This window comes from Thermobia domestica, chromosome 8, assembly GCF_964235325.1.
Source record: "Thermobia domestica chromosome 8, izTheDome1.hap1.1, whole genome shotgun sequence".
NCBI lineage: Eukaryota > Metazoa > Arthropoda > Insecta > Zygentoma > Lepismatidae > Thermobia > Thermobia domestica.
The window spans coordinates 186,720,851-186,740,349 of NC_137461.1; the positions used below are offsets into that span (position 1 = coordinate 186,720,851).

A 19,499-nucleotide genomic window follows, 5' to 3' on the forward strand; every position below is an offset into this window, starting at 1 on the left:
TTCCTTTCTTTACACTGGAAGCATCGTCTAACAAAATATGCCTCAATTCACATATGATATATGATTCAATTCACATATTTGCCAAACTGTCTTCTTTCTTGTATCTGAGGGCACTTTTAATTACCAAATTTCAGCTGCAAAAATTCTTCTCACTATTTACATACTTTAATCAAAATTACATTTGCAGACTATATTTTAATCTATTTTCTATACTATATTTGAATATTTATTAATCTTCCTAATATAAGAATTATTTTGTAATATCAAATTTATTACCATATTGGATATTGGAAATATTAATCGTCAAATAGGTAAATTAACACTATGCCGATCAACATTCGAACAACTGTAAATTGAAGAACTGAACATTGGAGCTAAACCACTTTTAAAAGTCGTTTCTTGTAAGTAGCCTATATATATATCTTAATTATCATCAAAACAATGTTAATTCTGCTTCTACTGTATTCTTTGTATTACCAAATTACAAATCTTTAAAGTATTCTCTCCTCAATAGCTTGTATATATATATATCGGGTGTTGCAAAATAAGTGTTACAACTCTTGGGAGGTGACTCCTGCCACTAAGACAAGAAAAAAAGTTCTCTTCAACTTTCTGCTATCGGACATATTTTCAGATCTACAAGGTGCCGAAAGCGTGGGAAAATGACTTTCGGACGCCAATAGTTCGGAAACTATCCAACATAAAGAAGGCGGGTAAAAAATTCACTTAAGAAGACATACCTGCTCTATTGAATTTTGCATGTTTCACAATCCTACCGTGCACGCGCAAGGGATTCCCCAAAGGAACGTAGGGAGTCCCGGCTAATCTGCCAAATGAAACTTGGTCTAAATGGATATGAATTGATAGGCTTTCAACCAGGTAACAATAATTCGTTTGTCTTAAGTCGCTATCTGGAACAAATACAAAATGGCGGACACCTTTATGCTCGTTGTGTATGGTTGCATAATCACCAGGTACGGATGCTGGCCAACAGTGACGTTCTGAGTATTAATTGTAGCGAATTTGTACTTAAATGCTCTAGAAAGACATCTGGAGTGTCGGTAGAGCATAACAGATGAAGCAGGGTGATTCACATGTGTGGAAACACTTAACGAAAAATACCCAGAAATGCACTGATACTCAGTAAACGTAAGTTCAAAGCGTCGGAAGTGTAAGGATTAGCGTCAAGAACATGAAAGCCATTGCCAATTCACCAATAATATTCCTTAAAAGCGATGCAATATGATGTACACGGTTGCATACCAATAAGGATGCAACAACCGAGTCTAAGTTCAAATTGTGCAATGGACTCAGTAAGAAACTGGGTAAACTAAATGAATGTCACTAGTGGGATCGCATGATCGATATTGAAATGTTGCCAATGCGTGTGTTGATATCAACATGTAGCTAATGAACAAATGTCAACATGTCCCACTACTGCCGGGACATCGTCCCACGTGCGAAAAATAGGAAAATAACTACTCGGGTCTTCAATCTGAGGCCGTGGGCTCCCAGTAGGATTGGAAACTGCGACCACGCGAGCAAAAGCGAGCGCTTTAGCCCTGAGGTTCGAAGGAGCCTCACTTCCTCTGTATTCATTTCTTTGAGGAGTACCCACTTGTTTGGCAAGCCCTCTTGTACAGCCTTCCGCCATACTTGTGTGATTCATTTTGTTACTCCTACTGCACAGTTGTAAACAATCAGAGCTTTAAGACGTTTCTTCCTATTTCTCATGTCGTTTTATTTTCCATATGTATGGTGTTCCAGCTGTAGTGTTAAATGTGCCAAATCGGTTCATTTTCGTCTTTGTCTTGGCATCTGCACTGTGTGTAAGATACGAATTTCTGGAGGTATTTTCCTATATTTCGAGTACGTCATGTCTCATGACGTGGGACATGATACAAGTTTGTTATTTTCACGCTCTATCAGAATTTGAACCATGCATTAGGAGATTTCTTTTCATATGTGTCGACTATGGGACAATGTCCCAAACAAAGAGGGACATTGATACAATCGTGTTCTAGTTACGCTCTACCAAAAGGTGCATCAGATGTAATAGCAGAATGTACAACGTTATTTTCCTAGTTTTCGCACGTGAGATGGTGTCCCAGCAGTAGTGCGACATGTTGACATTTGTTTATTAGCTACATGTTGATATCAACACACACATTGGCAACATTTCAATATCGATCATGTGATCCCACTAGTGACATTCCTTTAGTTTACCCAGTTTCTTACTGAGTCCATTGCACAATTTGAACTTGGCCTCAGTTGTTGCATCCTTGTTGGTATGCAACCGTGCACATCATATTGCATCGGTTTGAGGTAATATTATTGGTGAATTGGCAATGTCTTTCATGTTCTTGACGCTAATCCTTACACTTCCGACGCTTTGAACTTACGTTTACTGAGTATGAGTGCATTTCTGGGCATTTTTCGTTAAGTGTTTCCACACATGTGAATCACCCTGCTTCATCTGTTATGCTCTACCGACACTCCAGATGTCTTTCTAGAGCATTTGAGTACAAATTCGCTACAATTAATACTCAGAACGTCACTGTTGGCCAGCATCCGTACCTGGCGATTATGCAACCACACACAACGGGCATAAAGGTGTCCGCCATTTTGTATTTGTTCCAGATATCGACTTAAGACAAACGAATTATTGTTACCTGGTAGAAAGCCATTGCCATTTAGACCAAGTTTCATTTGGCAGATTAGCCGGGACTCCCTACGTTCCTTTGGGGAATCCCTTGCGCGTGCACGGTAGGATTGTGAAACATGCAAAATTCAATAGAGCAGGTATGACTTCTTAAGTGAATTTTTTACCCGCCTTCTTTATGTTGGATAGTTTCCGAACTATTGGCGTCCGAAAGTCATTTTCCCACGCTTTCGGCACCTTGTAGATCTGAAACTATGTCCGATAGCAGAAAGTTGAAGAGAACTTTTTTTCTTGTCTCAGTGGCAGGAGTCACCTCCCAAGAGTTGTAACACTTATTTTGCAACACCCGATATATATATATATATATATATATATATATATATATATATATATACCCAGACTGTTCCACAATTCGTGTAATTTTCTAGAGCACTGGCAGAAGATGAAGTTTTCACACTAATAATGTGAAATTTGGCATTCTTATTGGAAAATGTCTGATTTTTTTAAATTTCAAAAGAAAATAAGAGAAAATCACTGTGTAGCCCCTGTTTTGGGGCCGTAAACACAGAAGTTCATTTTCCTTATGGGGGATTCAATGTTAAATTTTAGAAACAATTTTCTCCAATAACCATTGCTAAGGATTTTAGTACAAATGAGTGTTATTTGATACAAAATGCAAGGATACTCATCCGCAATACCAGTGAAGTCTTTCTAAACATTATTTTGGGTAAGGCTCCTCCTTTGGGGGTCGGGGCACATAAAAAAGTGGTGGGTGGTGTTACCAAAATCAAAAATTGATTGTCAGTAATTGATATTGGGCTACAATCCCCGTTCCAAAAGTCATTAAAAATTCACCGTAAATATTTTTTGCTGAGACGTACGGGAAAAAAACTATTTTGTTTTTGTCTATTAATGTGAATTTGTTATTGTAGTAAAAAGATAAAGTTTTAAAATCTGGAATGTTATTTTGGTAATGCACCACCTGAGGGGGGTCACAGGGGTCGTAGCATAAGATGGTGGATCTTTATAAAAAATTCCAAATTTTGTTTTGGAAATGCCAGTGAGCATTAGATGAATCACAAATGCCACAAAATTTATATTCCGATGCTCTTTGCATGTACCAGTGACTGATACGGGGCTGTAGCCCCTCTACGAAAATCACATAAAAATGACCATAAATATCCTTAGCAGGAAGATACGGAAATACATTTGTTTGGCAAATTAATGTGAAATTTGGCTTTATTGTAGTAAAAAGATATGCGTTCTGAAATTTGGAATGTTAGTTTGGCAATACATTGCCTTAGGGGGCACAGGGGACGAAGCATAAGCATTTGGAAGTTTATAAAAATTTTAAATTTTATTCTGGAAGTGATAGTGAGCATTAGATTAATCACAAAGGTCGCAGAATTAGATTCCGACGCTCGTTGCATGTGTTACTGGTTGATATGGGGCTACAACCCCTTTCAAACATCACAAAATACTGCCATTATTGCTTCAGCAGGGACATACTGGAGGAAACTTTTTATTTGTCCCGTAATGTGAAATCTGGCTTTATTCTAGTAAAAAGGTACACGTTTTCCAATTCTGTAATGTTATTTTGGTAACAGAGGTCAAGGGTGCGGAGGGTAATTTGGTGGTTCTGCAGAATATAGGGGGTGGGACATAAAATTCTAAGTTTTATTTTGGCTGTGCCGATGAGCGAAAAATTAATCATCCAAGGCTACTTCCATGTAGCAGTGAGTGATATGGAGCTACAGCCCCCTTTGAAAAAGTGATAGAAATTCATAATGAATGTCCTTACGCAAGGACCTGCTGGCAGAACCTAAATATTTTTCATAATTAATGTGAAATTTGGCATTATTGTCGAAAACTGTTCACAAAAAAGTTGAAGTGACAATAGGATATTATTCATGTATGGATCTCTTTTAGGGGGGGTCAACTCAAAATTTCATTGATTTAATTGGGGTTTTAATGTAAAATGTGGGAAGCATTTTTTTCTAATTATTGTTTTGGCTGGAAAAGTAGGAGTTTTGGTTGGAAAACACAACAACATTCCTCCCTTTGTTCCTCCCCTTGCATTTCGATGGTTGAGCGCCAAAAGGGCGTAACTGTCGAATTTTCATATTTTGAGTTAATGCTATGAGGACATGTATAATGGATTGAATTTTCTTGTGCCAAGACGCCTTAATGAAAATCTCTATTCTTGGAACGTTATTCGAAAAAGATATAAAGGTATAACTGAGTTACTAGCATTTGGTTCTGTGCCAGAGAGGCACATATCACTTAAGCCTCTAAACTAATAAAATTGCAGTTACACCTTTTTGGCGCTCAACCAACGATTTATGATGTAGTGCGTCTCTAATTTTATTATAGCTTCTCCTTCTCGTTGGTGTACAAAGTCGGCAAGAAAAGTTTAAAAGTTTTCTTTATTCGCTATGAGCGTCAAAATAATCGGAAATATCATAAAATTAATGCCCAGAAGCTACTTCCATGTGCCAGTGGTCATTTTGGGACTTCAACTCCCCCTCCTCAGTCCCAAAATCACTTTTAAGAAACCACACCACCTTCTCTTATTATCTTCCATGCTTCTTTGGGCCCATTCAGAATGAAGGATAAGAGACGTATGTTTAAGTAGCATTGAAACAATTAACTTCCATGTCCTTATCATACGTAGGCGTCACAAACTCTAAATTGATTTCACACAATGTCAACAACCCTTTGTTTTGTAAAACGCCCTCTAATTCTTGGCTTAGCTTCTTGTTCATCTGCACTGACAACAGTTTCAGATCTTTTCTTATCGCAATGCACCAACGAATTACGACTTCCCTGTTAATAGTTCAATAGGAGTTCATGTCTATAATCAACATCTGGGTTAGATCGATTTCTTCGGAAATACACATTACATAGACGTGAATCTGGGGGATAGACTGACTGAATCGTTTGTGAATTGCTTGTCGTTTCCACTATTTTTTAAGAGTACATTCATACTATGGTGTTTTTCGATCATGCAATCTTTAACTCAGGATCAGTATGCTAATATAATTGAATGGTACATTTTATCAGAAAAATCTGCAAAAGCAACAGGATCCCGTATAGTTAAAGAACTCGGACTAAAAGTGCGCGACGTGCAAATTGACCGTTTGTACAAACAGTTCCACAACAATTATTTTCACACTGTCCATCTTGCATCTAGAAAAGTGCAAGATTTCCAAGCGTATCTACAGAAGAAACAAAACGACTTGTGTTGTTATCTGTTACTAGTTCACCACGGAAATCCCTTGCTCGTCGAAGCTTAGGTTCAAATATTAAGAAAACTACCCTACAAAGAATTTTAAGAAACTTGAAGATAAAACCATGCAAGATCCGAATGGTTTCTGAGTTGTGTGCAAGTGATGATGGTGATCAAGTTTATTTCTGTATCTGTTTCACTGAAAAGGTAAATGAAAATCCTGTTTTCTTGTTTCAAGTTATGTTTTCTGACGAAGCCAAATTCTTCTTAAATGGTTCAGTGTCCTCATCACATGCAAGATATTGATCATCATGCAGCCGAACGTGAGATCAGAAGAGTCAATGGACAAACAAGGAACAGTAGTTTGATGTGGCATAACTGCTACTGAGGTGACAGGACTTTTCTTTTTTGATGAAAATGTGACAACGGTATTTGCCGAACTTGATCGTTTAAATTTAGGTCAAAGTGATGAATTATTGTTCATGCAAGATGGAGCACCACAGCATTGCTCAAGTAAGGCTATAAATCTTTTTGGATAACGACTTATTTCTATGGGTCAAATGTCGAATGGCCATCGAGAAGTACAGATCTTACACCATAGAGTTTTTTTCTTGTGGAGATTCCTAAATCAAATTGTCTATCAAAATCATGTAACAATGTAGATAATTTGAAACAAAGAATTCAAAGTGTAGAGATGATTACTCCAGATATGTTGGAGAAGGTGTTCACAGTGGCTTTAGTAAATTGTATTTATTTGTCTTGCTCGTTCAGGAGGGTATGCTGAATAAAAGAAAGTTGATTTTATCTGTCTTACATTAGATTAATGATATTTTTAAAACTTAAAGCTAGACTTTTCATTTTTAAAATCTTACTTTTCATTATTTTTTTTTTTCTGTGGTTCCAGCGAATGCGACATATTTTACTGCCATTTTTCTGTTCTATTTCGAACTGGTTTTTCTTTAAGTGTGCAGAAAATACGTAAGAATCATAATTCATTTTAAATAGGCAAAATTCTTTGATTATATTTCAGTTACCCCATAACAACAAAGCTGTTACACTGACAGAAGATATTCATTTACAGTAGATTTGAAATTTAAAAAAAAAATCAAAATATTTTCCTGCAATAATGACAAATTACATATTAATTATAAGATGTATCTACCTTCTTCTCGTACGCCTGTGATAAGAATATTTCTCGTGAATTTTTCTGTGATTTTTGTGAAGGGGTTGTTTCCTCATATCAACCACTGGAACATGCAAGGAGCATCAGAACACTAATTATGTGAAATTTACGATTAATCTGACATTCACTGGCATTTTCAGAATAAAATTTGGATATTCTTAATAATGATCCACCATCTTATCCTTTGCCCCAAGTGCCCCTCTAAGGCCGTGCATTAATAAACTAACATTCCATATTTGACAAACTTATACTTTTTACAACGATAGCGTCAATTTTCACACTGTTTGATTTAAAAAATAGTTTCTTCAAGTATGTCGCTGCTAAGGATACTTACCATGAATTTTTTATGTGATTTTTAGGAAGGGGCAGCCCCATATCAGTCACTGGTACATGCAAGAAGCGTCGGAGCATTAATTCAGTGACTTTCTGATTAATCTGTTCTCACAGGTATTTCCACAACAAAATTTTGAATTTTTGTAAAGGTCTACCATCTTATGCTACGACCCCTGTGACCCCCCTCAGGTGGTGCATTACCAAAATAACATTCCAGATTTTGAAACTATCTTTTTTACTACAATAACAAATTTTACATTAATAGACAAAAACAAAATAATTTTTTTCCCGTACGTTTCAGCAAAAAATATTTACGGTGAATTTTTAATGACCTTTGGAACTGGGATTGTAGCCCAATATCAATTACTGACACATGAAAGGAGCGTCGTAAATTAATTCTGCCACATTTGTGATTAATCTGACGTTCACCGGCGTTTACAGAAAAAAAAAGTAGAATTTTTGTAAAGTCCCAAATGCTTATGCTATGCCCCCTGTGACCCCCACAGGTGGTGCGTTACCAAACTAACATTCCAGATTTCAGAACGCATACCTTTTTACTATTACACCAAATTTTACATTAATTTACCAGAACAAATGTATTTCCGTATGTCCCTGCTAAGAAGATTTATGGTCATTTTTATGTGATTTTTGTAGAGTGGCTACAGCCCATATCAGTCACTTGCAGATGCAAGGAGCATCGGAATATAAATTCTGAGGACATTTGTGATTAATCTGACGCTCACTGTCATTTCCACAACAAAATTTGGAATTTTTATAAAGATCCACCATCTTTTGCTACGCCCCCTGTGTCCCCCTCAGGTGGTGCGTTACCAAAATTAAGATTTCAAAACCTTACTTTTCTACTACAATAACAAGAAATTTCACATTAATTGACAAAAACAAAATAGTTTTTTCCCCTATGTCCGTGCAAAAAAATAATTACGCTGAATTTTTAATGTGACTTTTGGATGGGGCTCTAACCCCATATAAGTTACTGGCACATGCAGGGAGCATCAGAATATTAGTTCTGTGACATTTGTGATTAATCTTACGATTACTGGCGTTCTTAAAACAAAATTTTTGATTTTGGTAACACTCCACCCACCACTTTTTTATGGGCCTTGCCCTCCAAAGGAGAAGCCTTACCCAAAATAATGTTTAGAACGACTCCATTAGCATTGCGGATGAGTATCCTTGCATTTTGTATCAAATAATACTCATTTGTACTAAAATCCTTAGCAATGGTTATTGGAGAAAACTGCTTCTAAAATTTAACATTGAATCTCCCATAAGGAAAATGAACTTTTGTGTTTACGGCCCCAAAACAGGGGCTAAACAGTGGTTTTCTCTTATTTTCTTTTGAAATTTATTAGTGTGAAAACTTCATCTTCTGCGCCAGTGCTCTAGAAAATTACACGAATTATGAAACAGTTTGTATATATATATATATATATATATGGTAGATTATTTATTTTGATATGCCCTTGTGGCTTATAAACTAACAGATCAAAAACTGAAATTTTGCACCATACAAATATCCGTACGAGTACATTGTGACATTCTGAGACACTACTAGCTTAACAGTGTTGCTAAAACCAACAGAAAACAGAAAATTATTTTTTGAAAAGCATACGTCAGGTTATTACATGTTTCAAACTGCAAGTTAAACGAAAACTTATAACACCATACTTGTTATTCATTGTTGCAAACTAAGGACGCTTTAGTATCACCAACATTGAATATTGGTGGCCTCTACAGCAGTAATAACGCAACCAATATGCACGGGATAATATATATTCAAAGTACTTCAGTGTCTAATACTATGATCATAGTATGACCGATTTCGAATCAATAGAAACAAAGTAACAAGGGACTGAAAATTTGATTTTTTCCTGAAATCTCTTATTGCGAAACATTGCATACGTAATCCAATTGCATGACGCAGTTTATACTGGTAAACACTGGTGAAGTTTGCAACGTTGCTTACAATTATGTAATTCTGAGAATACATTGTAATTACACTTACAAAAAGTATTATTATAATGTTATAGAAGGAATCTTCCTATGAATATGAAATTTTAAGCAAAATATCAAATTTTACCATTTTTTCATATCTCCGAAATGGTTTGAGATATCAAATTGCTGTAAACAGCATGATTATCTTTATGTCTATTGAAAACAACCCACATGGTTAAACGTGATACTTATTTAAACAATTTTTTGAAATAAAGTCCTTTAAAAGAAGTCAAATTTTCAACTGCTTGTAGCTTATATTAGGTTCCTTTTCGTTCTGCAAATTAAAAAGGGAGATAGCCAGGGACCTACAAGAGTAACAGCTACATATCTGATTCATTGTCAGTGGAGCTACCTGGTTGTTCTACTACTTACAAAAGACTACAAAATCTACCACGTTTATTCACACACCAGAATTTAAAGTGACAAAACTATTATCTGACCCTACTATCTATAAAAGAGATTTCTATAATACACGTTTCTTATAATAAAAAACGGATTTTAATATGAAATTAATAGTTTCCATACCGAAAAGGTAGCATGTGTAGTTGAGCAGTTGCTAAATTGGCCCCACACACAAAACAGGAATGGGGAATCTCAAAACAAAATATCTTTGCTTCTTTATTACAATGCTGGAAACAGAGGATGCCTGGATCCATATCCATTCTGAAATATAAAAATTAACAAATCAACATTTTCTTTTTTAAATTTATATATTGAATATAGTAAATTAAATTCTTACACTAGTGACCTCTACACTACATAGGACTTTTACTCGAAAGATATTCGCTATCTTGAATTAAGCAAAATATAGCAAAGTAGATGATTACCGTTATCGTTACTGTTACTACGAAAAACTAATTTATTTAACTAAAATATTTTATCTTTATTTATTTTATATACTTATATCCTAAATCAAAATTATATTCTGTGCCTAGGTGAAAATAGTACACATTACGTGTTATTTCCGTGAGTAAAAAAATAAAATAAAAAATCTAATTAATCAAAATATCTAAGTCGTACATGGAATGTAATAAAGCATAAACTGCATACTAATACTGCTATATGATATAAAATAGCAAGATAAATATACTAGAAAAAATGAATAATCAAGTGAAATACGCATAGTCGTCCTTCATTTGACTTTTTTTCCCCTCTCTAATACTTTACTTTAATTGCCATTTAAACAATATTGATTATGTTTAATGAACTGGCTTGTGTATAACTTGGGAACTCTAAGCATGCACAATATATTCCACGCGTTAATAAAACAGATGATCACGATCAGATTAGTTCGGTGTATGGGTTTTTGTTTTCAAATATATGACAAAATTTGACAGCCCATGACTCAGGAACCGAAAGCTTGTACAACATATTTCACACGCTTATATAGCAGTCTTAATCTAAAACCTTGTCAAATCTGATCTTTATCGGATCAGTTATAATATGGGAGTTTTTTTCTGAAACTATGATGCAAAATTTGAGTGTTCATAACTGGAATCGTGTGCCTGCATAACAATATTTCACACGTTTATGCAATAGGTCAAGTTTGATTATCATCGGATGAGTTTTTGATTTCCAAAACATGATGCAAAAATTGACGCCCGTAGCTCGATAATGAAAGGCTACGCAACACAATATTTTATAGGCTTATATAGCAGATAAAGGTCTACCACCATGCTAAGCTTGATCCTGATTTGATTAGGTTGGTGAATGGACTTTTGTTTTCGAAATATTTATTTAATTATTTATTTATTTATTAAATAGAACACAACAAGATAGATCCCAATTACAGTGTTCGGACTATACATAAATTCTTACTACAGTAAAAGTATAATATTTCCAATAATGTGTTGATTACCAATAAATGTTTTTAAGATGCTACGTATAGTGTATAAATTTAGATGTCAACAATTATGTCATAAACTACACACACTAATTTCTGGTCTACAAGAAAGGGTTTGGAAACAGTTATTAGTTTATTTAATAGTATTCCGTAGATACTACCTGGCTCATTTTCTATATTTTTGATATATATCATTAAGTTATTCGCTATATATATAAGTGATTAACCTTATAATTTACATAAAAATTGAAATAATTTTCCAATAGTTTGTTGAATAAAATTCTAACAAACTAGATGACACGTAATTTGTTATACAAAAATACTCCAGAAAATACTGCAAACATATGAAAATATATCTAATGAAGGTTCCAGAATGGAGTATATATATATATATATATATATATATATATATATATATATATATATATATATATATATATATATATATATATATATATATATATATATATATGTGTGTGTGTGTGTGTGTGTGACGTAAATAAGAAAAAAAAAAGAAATACACATACACTTATCGAATATTGAAAAATTATTGCGCTTTCAATATGTTGACTATCATATGGAGAGGACAAACTTTTCACATAAGCTTACGAAACTGACGAAGTAGTCACTAAACCTGTCTATTGTCTACTTCATTTGTTTTCTGAGCTTATGTAAACCGTCTGTCTTCTCTGTGTGATCAAGTCAACACGTCGAAAGTGCAATACTTTTTCAACATTTGGTAAGTGTATTTGTATATTTGGTATATATACAAGGTGTTTCAAAACAATACACACATCGTTTCGGAGCTGATTCCTGACACCAAGATAAGACGAAAAATATAGACAACTGGGTGCACAAATGCTTCCTTTCGGAGTTATAGGCTGCCGAAAACATGAAAAAAAAAATGAACTTTAAAGGTCCATAGCTCTAAAACTATGAGACCTGCAGTAGTCGGGTCACGACTTCACTTAGGAACTAATATGTGCACTATCCAAAAATATGTTTCAGAATCCTGAGGTACTCACGAAGCAATTTTGATAGAGGGAGTTTGGCTACGGGCGTATAATCCGAAGTACTCACCAACTACTTCTATAAAAGTTGTGGAAGTACCGCAAGATTCTGAAACATGGATATTTGGATAGCGCACATACTAATTCCTAAGTGAAGTCTGACCCGACTACGGTAGGTCCCATAGTTTTATGCTATGGACCTTTAAAGTTCATTTTTTTTCATGTTTTCGGCAGCCTATAACTGCGAAAGGAAACATTTGTGCACCCAGATTGGTCTATACTTTTTATCTTATCTTGGTGTTAGGAATCACCTTCCAAACGTTGTCGGTATTGTTTTGAAACGCCCTGTATAATGCACACTAAATGACAGTCATTTTTGTTTTCTTTGGATCATTCGATGTTCTTTGTTAAGTAGCCCTCATTTTCCACTCCAATGAAGGAAATGTCTTGAGGAAACAGGGAAGGGCTGTTCTAGTCTACACAGAATGACAACTGCCAACGCTTTTTAAACGTCAGGTTTAGTAGGCCAGGAGAAATTCCTCCCGATCCGCGTCATAAAATTCACTGTCCGTACATTGCCCTCAGACTCTTTGACAATCCCTAAAAAGAAAACAATTAGCTGATCATAAGATTGAGACGTCAATAGGTTAAAAACAGATACCATCCATCTTGACTTGACTGAAGTTTTACCTCCGGCTACCTGACAGCTCCAAATCTGAATTCCGCGAAACACTCCTTAAATGGGCTAGGACCCACCAACCGGCCTTTGAGTGTGAATGACACGTGGTCAGCGTGTCGGCTCCTACGACCGTTGTGATGGTCTGCGCGATCAGGTTTCAGTACATCTCTGCTCAAATGAGTTTTTCAATTGCCTCACTGTGCAAAGTAAACACCGTTAATTTTTAAGCTTCCACCGGGAGACAAACCCAGAACCATGCATGAAAGGCGAGCATACTAGTCACTAGACCATAAACGAGCTTTATTCCTATCAATATATTGAAAAAACAAATATTTGGAAGAGCATGAGCATAACAAACACTATAGGATTATCAACTCCGTGAACTTGTCTCAACACCGTGGATTCCTTAGTTTTCAGATGGACATGGAGTTGAGAAAATCAAATATAATTTATCTTTACCGGCCCACTTTTTAACCAGTACATGTGAGTAATTGTGTACGAATTTTCTACGTTAAGGCGTAGGTTCCTCAAGGAAAAGAAGGTATATACCATACAAATACATTCAGTAATAAATGCCATGGTGTTGAGTATCAATTAATATACGCACCTGCTTTCCACACACAAAAATATTTTTCCTATAGCTTTTAACACATGCACACAACTTTTTCTGTTCTTCAGTCAAACATGTCTGCCTTGTCTTCTTGTGGGTGTTGCCAATGTGGACGACCATGCTATCTGTTGAGAGCAATGATAATTTTTTCTATTGCCATGAAGTTGAGACGAAATAAAGGTGACAGAAACGAAGCATAGTCAAGGTTTCGAAAATAATCGTTATAAAGGTTTACTTTCCACAAAACCGAAACATTGAAGTGTTCTCTTCCATTTAATTACCATTAAATGATGTTTGATTTGCGACTTCAGTTGTAATTTATTGATTAAAATCAGTCAACTGTAGTCTGTGACAGCCCACGGTGTTGAGAAATTGGGTAATAATTAATTTTTTACGATATGTTTCGTGTTACATTTGCAAACTGTTATACATGGCATACCTACTTTGTGACGGTTACTACCAAACAAAATAAAAATGAGGTGATTCTTTCTAGTAGTAGTTTGAAGAAATGCCCGTGACAGAAAATTTCCCTTTTTCGTGGAATCACATGGGAAGAACCTATCATACAATCAAATTTTTCATTTTTACTACAGTCTTCCGACAACCCAGAAGACAAGGCCAGACTGATCGCTGCATCGTCCATTGAGACAGGTGCTTGGCTCAAAGCTTTGCCCTCACGTCCTCTAGGCCTTCACCTGAATGATGAATCTTTTAGAATAGCAATTGCGTTAACACTGGGAGCAGATATTTGCGAACCCCATAAATGCCAAGCGTGCAAAAATCCTGTTGACAAAAAAGGACTACATGATCTCTCCTGCATAAAAAGCACAGGTAGACATCCTCGACACTCGAGCTGCAACGACATCATTGTGAGAGCACTCATCTCCGCAGGTGTACCGACAATAAGGGAGCCAAATGGCTGTAGTAGAACAGATGGAAAAAGACCAGATGGGATGTCCTTAATTTCTTGGAAGAAAGGTAAAGCCTTAATTTGGGACTTCATATGCACAGACACTTTTGCACCTTCCAACCTTCCTTTCTCTTCGATCCAGGCGGGCAATGCAGCAGGTCGGAAAGAGATAGAGAAAAGAAGAAAATACAACAACCTTATGGAAAAATATCAATTCGTACCAGTTGCAGTTGAATCCGGTGGCTCGTGGGGAAGGGAAGGCCTAAACTACGTAAAAGAAGTAGGAAAACGCATCACACAGTTATCCGGTGATGAAAGGGCAACCAGCTTCCTAATTCAAAGAATAAGCATGGCGGTGCAGAGAGGTAATGTAGCTTCAATACTAGGAATCATACCTCCTGGTAAAGCACTGGAGGAGATTTTCCTACTTTAAAAACAAGAGTAATGTGTCCATATTGTTGTATACTAATTATTTTCATTGTTATTCATTATTGTTTCAACTGCAACAATATAATTTTAATTTACAACTGATGTATTTGGATGAATGAAGTGTTTATAAAATTGTTTTCCAATATATATAAGGAGGGTTAGCTTAGCGAAAGTATTAATCCTGGTTGGATGAGTTTGGAGTGTGGCTTTTGCTTTCGCAAATATGACCGTCCTATAGCTCGGGAACCCAAAGCCTCAGCAACGTAATATTTCACACGCAGGTCAAAGTCCACCACCGTCCCAACTTTGATCCTGATTGGATACCTTCGGCCGAACTCGTACGACATATAGTGTCCTTAATTTTCCAAGGAAAATGAAATGAATGACGAAAAATGAATAAACTTGGACGTCGCGTCTTTTTTCTGCGAAAACTTAGTGAACATTACAAACTGCAATTAGAAAACGCACAAACACACGATCCCACTGCTTTCATTTCAGGTGTTCGAAAAGAGTTGTATAAATTTCAAATTTCGAAAATTATTGCCAGTTTTGAAATTTGCTTGTTTTCCTATCCATTTGCAAGAAGCTGCACTATATAATAGTCATATTTTATGGCATATTCAACATTTTTATTTTAATAAAATTGATGTATTAAGATAATTTTTCTGTGCATTAAAATAATTTTTATTTAGTGAAGTGCTTTTCCTCAATTTTCTTTATTCATATAAGCAATACTGCATGGTTCTCACTTATCTCTTAAGACCATGAGAATGTCTGGTTTCGATTGATCCCATGTGTGTCGCTACCAGGAGCTTGAACAGTGTTAGCCAATTGCAACACACTTGCAAGGACGTGCAAGTAAAATCTGTTGTATGTAAAGCTTTCGACAGTATGATATTTAGAGAAGAGCGCTGGGTTCGATGCTGAACACAACGTGGTATAACCGATCATTAAAATCATTATGAAGCTCTCGATGGAAAAGAACATGTTTTCGCCTAGCTCGTAAATTTGCACAAAAGTCAAGTCTGCATACTGCTGTTGTAAAGTACATTTCATATGTGCGACACTCAAGTTTGTGTGCCCAGCCACATAAATACGTGTGTAGTCAAAATTAGTTCTATATCACATAATTTATGTTACCTGTAATTTGAAAATTGCAGGTTACCTGTGCACAATCTCCCCAGGTTACTATGAGTATGTATGCGAAATTCCAAACATACCCTTTGGTATGATTACCATTGAGTACGAGGTTACATTCTTGTATGCAAAGTAAGTGCCTTTCGTCGAAAATTTTTTCTTCCTATCCACTTTTTTGTTAGCGTCCGAATACAGAAGGAATTGTCAACCGTAAAACTACTATAACTAGAAGTTCAAATAATGCTATCATTTTGATAGATCACCAGTTATAAAAAATTATATTGCTTAAGACCATCATTATCAACAAATTACCACTATACTAAAGCATTCAATTTTGTTATTTATTTGTTAACTAACTATGCATATCTTCATAAATATTTTTCTTATCATAGCGTTGTTCTTTTATTAACTAACTTAGGAGCCATGTCAGTTCATCCTGGCCATTTAACCCATCTCAGATTTTTATGAAACTTCTGTCACTTGTTAGTAGTGCAAGGGTCATAACCTGTGCGAAGTTTTTCCTCCTTAGACCACTTACGTTTGGAGTTAGAAGCGATCTACGTTTGGGAAAATAGCACATGTACAAAACTCACGAGATTTTGCTTTGAGACTACACTCTAAATTGAATATGATATAGCTTGATATCTAACAAACGTAGTTGCGTGAAAATTTTCTCAGAGAAGCACCAACGTTTGTAGATGGCAGAAAAAAAAAATATTTCATCAAAATAGCCAACTTCTGTTTGTTAAAAAAAAATAATGAATGTTATAACTTACATTTTTACGGAGTGAAAACACTGCATCACTAAACAAGAATTATCACGAAAGGTACAGATGTTTTGGTGGTATTTTTTGTCCAGCTAAACATAAGGCTCTGCTCTAAAAAGTTATGAAAGGAGAACAGTGGAATTTTGGATACATGTTGATATTATTAATAAATATTATAAATTCGTGAATAGTTAAAGTACAAATGACAACAGATATATATGCTTCAGATGTGGAATGATGAGTGAAGTATCCACAAGACTGCGCCCAAACAACGAGTCCAAGTACACAAATGCAACATAATCGCACACTTACTTCCTATAATAATATATACATAAATAAATAAATGCAAGGAGTCTCTGAACTCATTAGATGGATATGTAAGGTGGTCAGTAATACATATGCAAATATATGCAATGTGCTGAACAGTAGTGACACCTTAAGGCTATATCTGCATTAACCGACATATTACGACAGCTATTTTAGACGTTTGGGAAATTCGGTACTTACTTCGAAATTTGGTATTTTATTTCTGTTCCCTAGCGACATGTAGATTCTTCCGGAAGAATTGAATTGTCTGGGATAATCCATGGCATATACTATAAAAGCACTCTTGGTGCAGTGGGTTCAGTTGTCTACACACTGGAGAAGAATGTGTCACTACAGAGTCTGCAACACTGGTTTGCTTGTATAGTTTCTGTGTGTTACATAATTAGTTTTACTTAGGACAGTAAGTAATGCGTAGTTAACTTGATAGTTGAGTTAAATGAATTCGATTCAAAGAAGCTGTGCAGTACTGAATTAAATGGTTCAATCGTTTCAATGTTCTGTATCTGAGATAAAACTGCGGCCACTAGTCACAAACTCAAACCATGTTCTGATAAAATGCAAAAAGCGAAGAATGTCACAAAGTAAGTTAGACAAAGATGTTACGGCTTGCTTTTCAGCAAGTTGTATAGTCCGCAGCAAAAAACTTGCAACATGAGCATGTAAGTTTATTGTGAAACTACGCCTAACAGCCCAGGGAATCAACATAACCTCTAAGTGGCACGAATCACGCCAGAAGAAATATCGGCGTCCTCCCCCGCACACTTATTTTGGAGCAAAAGACTTCGTCGTAATTTCAATAAACTTACATGCTCATGCTGCAGTTTTTTTGCTGCGGACTGTACCATTAAAGTAGATACGTGCATGGTTGATTTTAGTTTTGTCTACCCTCTGCAATATATATCGATGTATTTTACCTGTGTAAAAATGTACTCGTTACCAACATAGTTTCTCTCATTTGAGTTATACAGGGTGTATAAAAAGATTCATCCACTTTGGCAAGTCTGTATTTCTGAAACTAATAAACATATACAAATAGTTTTTGTTTTGCATGACAGTGAAACTCAAAAAGGTTTTATTGCTCCTGTTCATAGGTGTTCAATGTGTCCCCCGTGAGATGCACGGCATATGTCCATGCGGTATTCAAATTCGTCCCAAACTGCAGCTAGCATGTCTTCAGTTACAGCTTCCACAGCTGCCGTTATGCGATGTCGCAGTTCATTCAATGTGCTTGGTAACGGAGGCATATAAACGGAGTCTTTTATAAACCCCCACAAGAAATAATCAAATACAGTAAGGTCAGGTGACCTTGGAGGCCAGTAATGTAACGCTGCATCATTTGGTCCAGTGCGACCGATCCATCGTTGTGGAATCGTTCGATTTAAAAATCCCCGCACTTTCCCATGCCAGTGTGGCGGTGCCCCGTCCTATTGGTAGATGAAACCATTCCAATCAGTCTCCAACTGTGGGAAAAGATAGTACTCAAGCATATCAAGGTAGGTTATCCCCGTCACAGTGTTCTCGGCAAAGAAAAATGGACCGTACACCTTTTTCCGAGAAACTGCACAAAACACATTAACTTTTGGCGAGTCCCTCTCATGTGGGTGTTCCGTTCCCCATATTCGCACATTATGGCGGTTCACATTTCCATTCAAATGGCATGTTGCCTCGTCACTAAACATTAAGCGTTGAACAAAACTGTCGTCCTTTGCAATCTTGCCAAGAATGAAATTACAAAATTCCATACGTCGTTCTTTGTCACCTTCACAAAGAGCTTGAAATAGCTGAATTCTGTATGGTTTCATGTGTAAACGACGACGCAACACACGCCAGACGGACATCGAGGGCATGTTGAGCTGTCGAGCTGCACGACGAACGGATTTCTCGGACTGCGTGTAAAACATTGATGGACGCGCTCCACGTCAGAGTCGGGCACTCGAGAACGTCCCGGTGATTTTCCCTTACACAAACAACCTGTTGTTCGGAACTGTTCATGCCATCGTCTAATGCTCTGTGCAGTAGGAGGATCCACACCATACTTAGTACGAAAGTCACGCTGAATAGTTATCACTGACTTGCACTCCGCAAAACGTAGTACCCAAAACGCTTTCTGTTGTCCAGATGCCATTTTAACCAGAACCGTAGTGGGCGTTCACTCAAGCACACTGCTGCTACTTACCGGAAACCATGTATAACTAGAGATGTTCCTTTTTACAACAGTACGTTGTTCACTCTCATCTCTGAAAAGACAGAATAGATATTATTGTTTAAAACCGGATGATTCTTTTTGATACACGCTGTATAATAATTTTATTTGCATGCAACAATATGAATTCATTTGAAGAATTTGCTGAAAGTCATAGAATT

General features: G+C 36.1%; 1 protein-coding gene across 4 annotated transcripts in view; it reads right to left on the reverse strand.

Annotated features, from left to right (window-relative positions):
* Positions 1-19,499, reverse strand: part of LOC145693373 (MKRN2 opposite strand protein) — a 148,730-nt gene that overhangs the window by 38,899 nt on the left and 90,332 nt on the right. For 2 of the 4 annotated variants that reach the window (XM_081769316.1, XM_081769315.1), the window contains 2 exons: positions 19,312-19,372; positions 9,949-10,086 (listed from right to left, as the gene is read on the reverse strand). In XM_081769316.1, the coding sequence (XP_081625442.1) occupies positions 9,949-10,085 (137 nt within the window). In that variant the 5' untranslated portion in view covers position 10,086; positions 19,312-19,372. The remainder of the gene's footprint in view (positions 1-9,948; positions 10,087-19,311; positions 19,373-19,499) is intronic. The other 2 variants (XM_081769317.1, XM_081769314.1) reach the window with 1 other exon arrangement.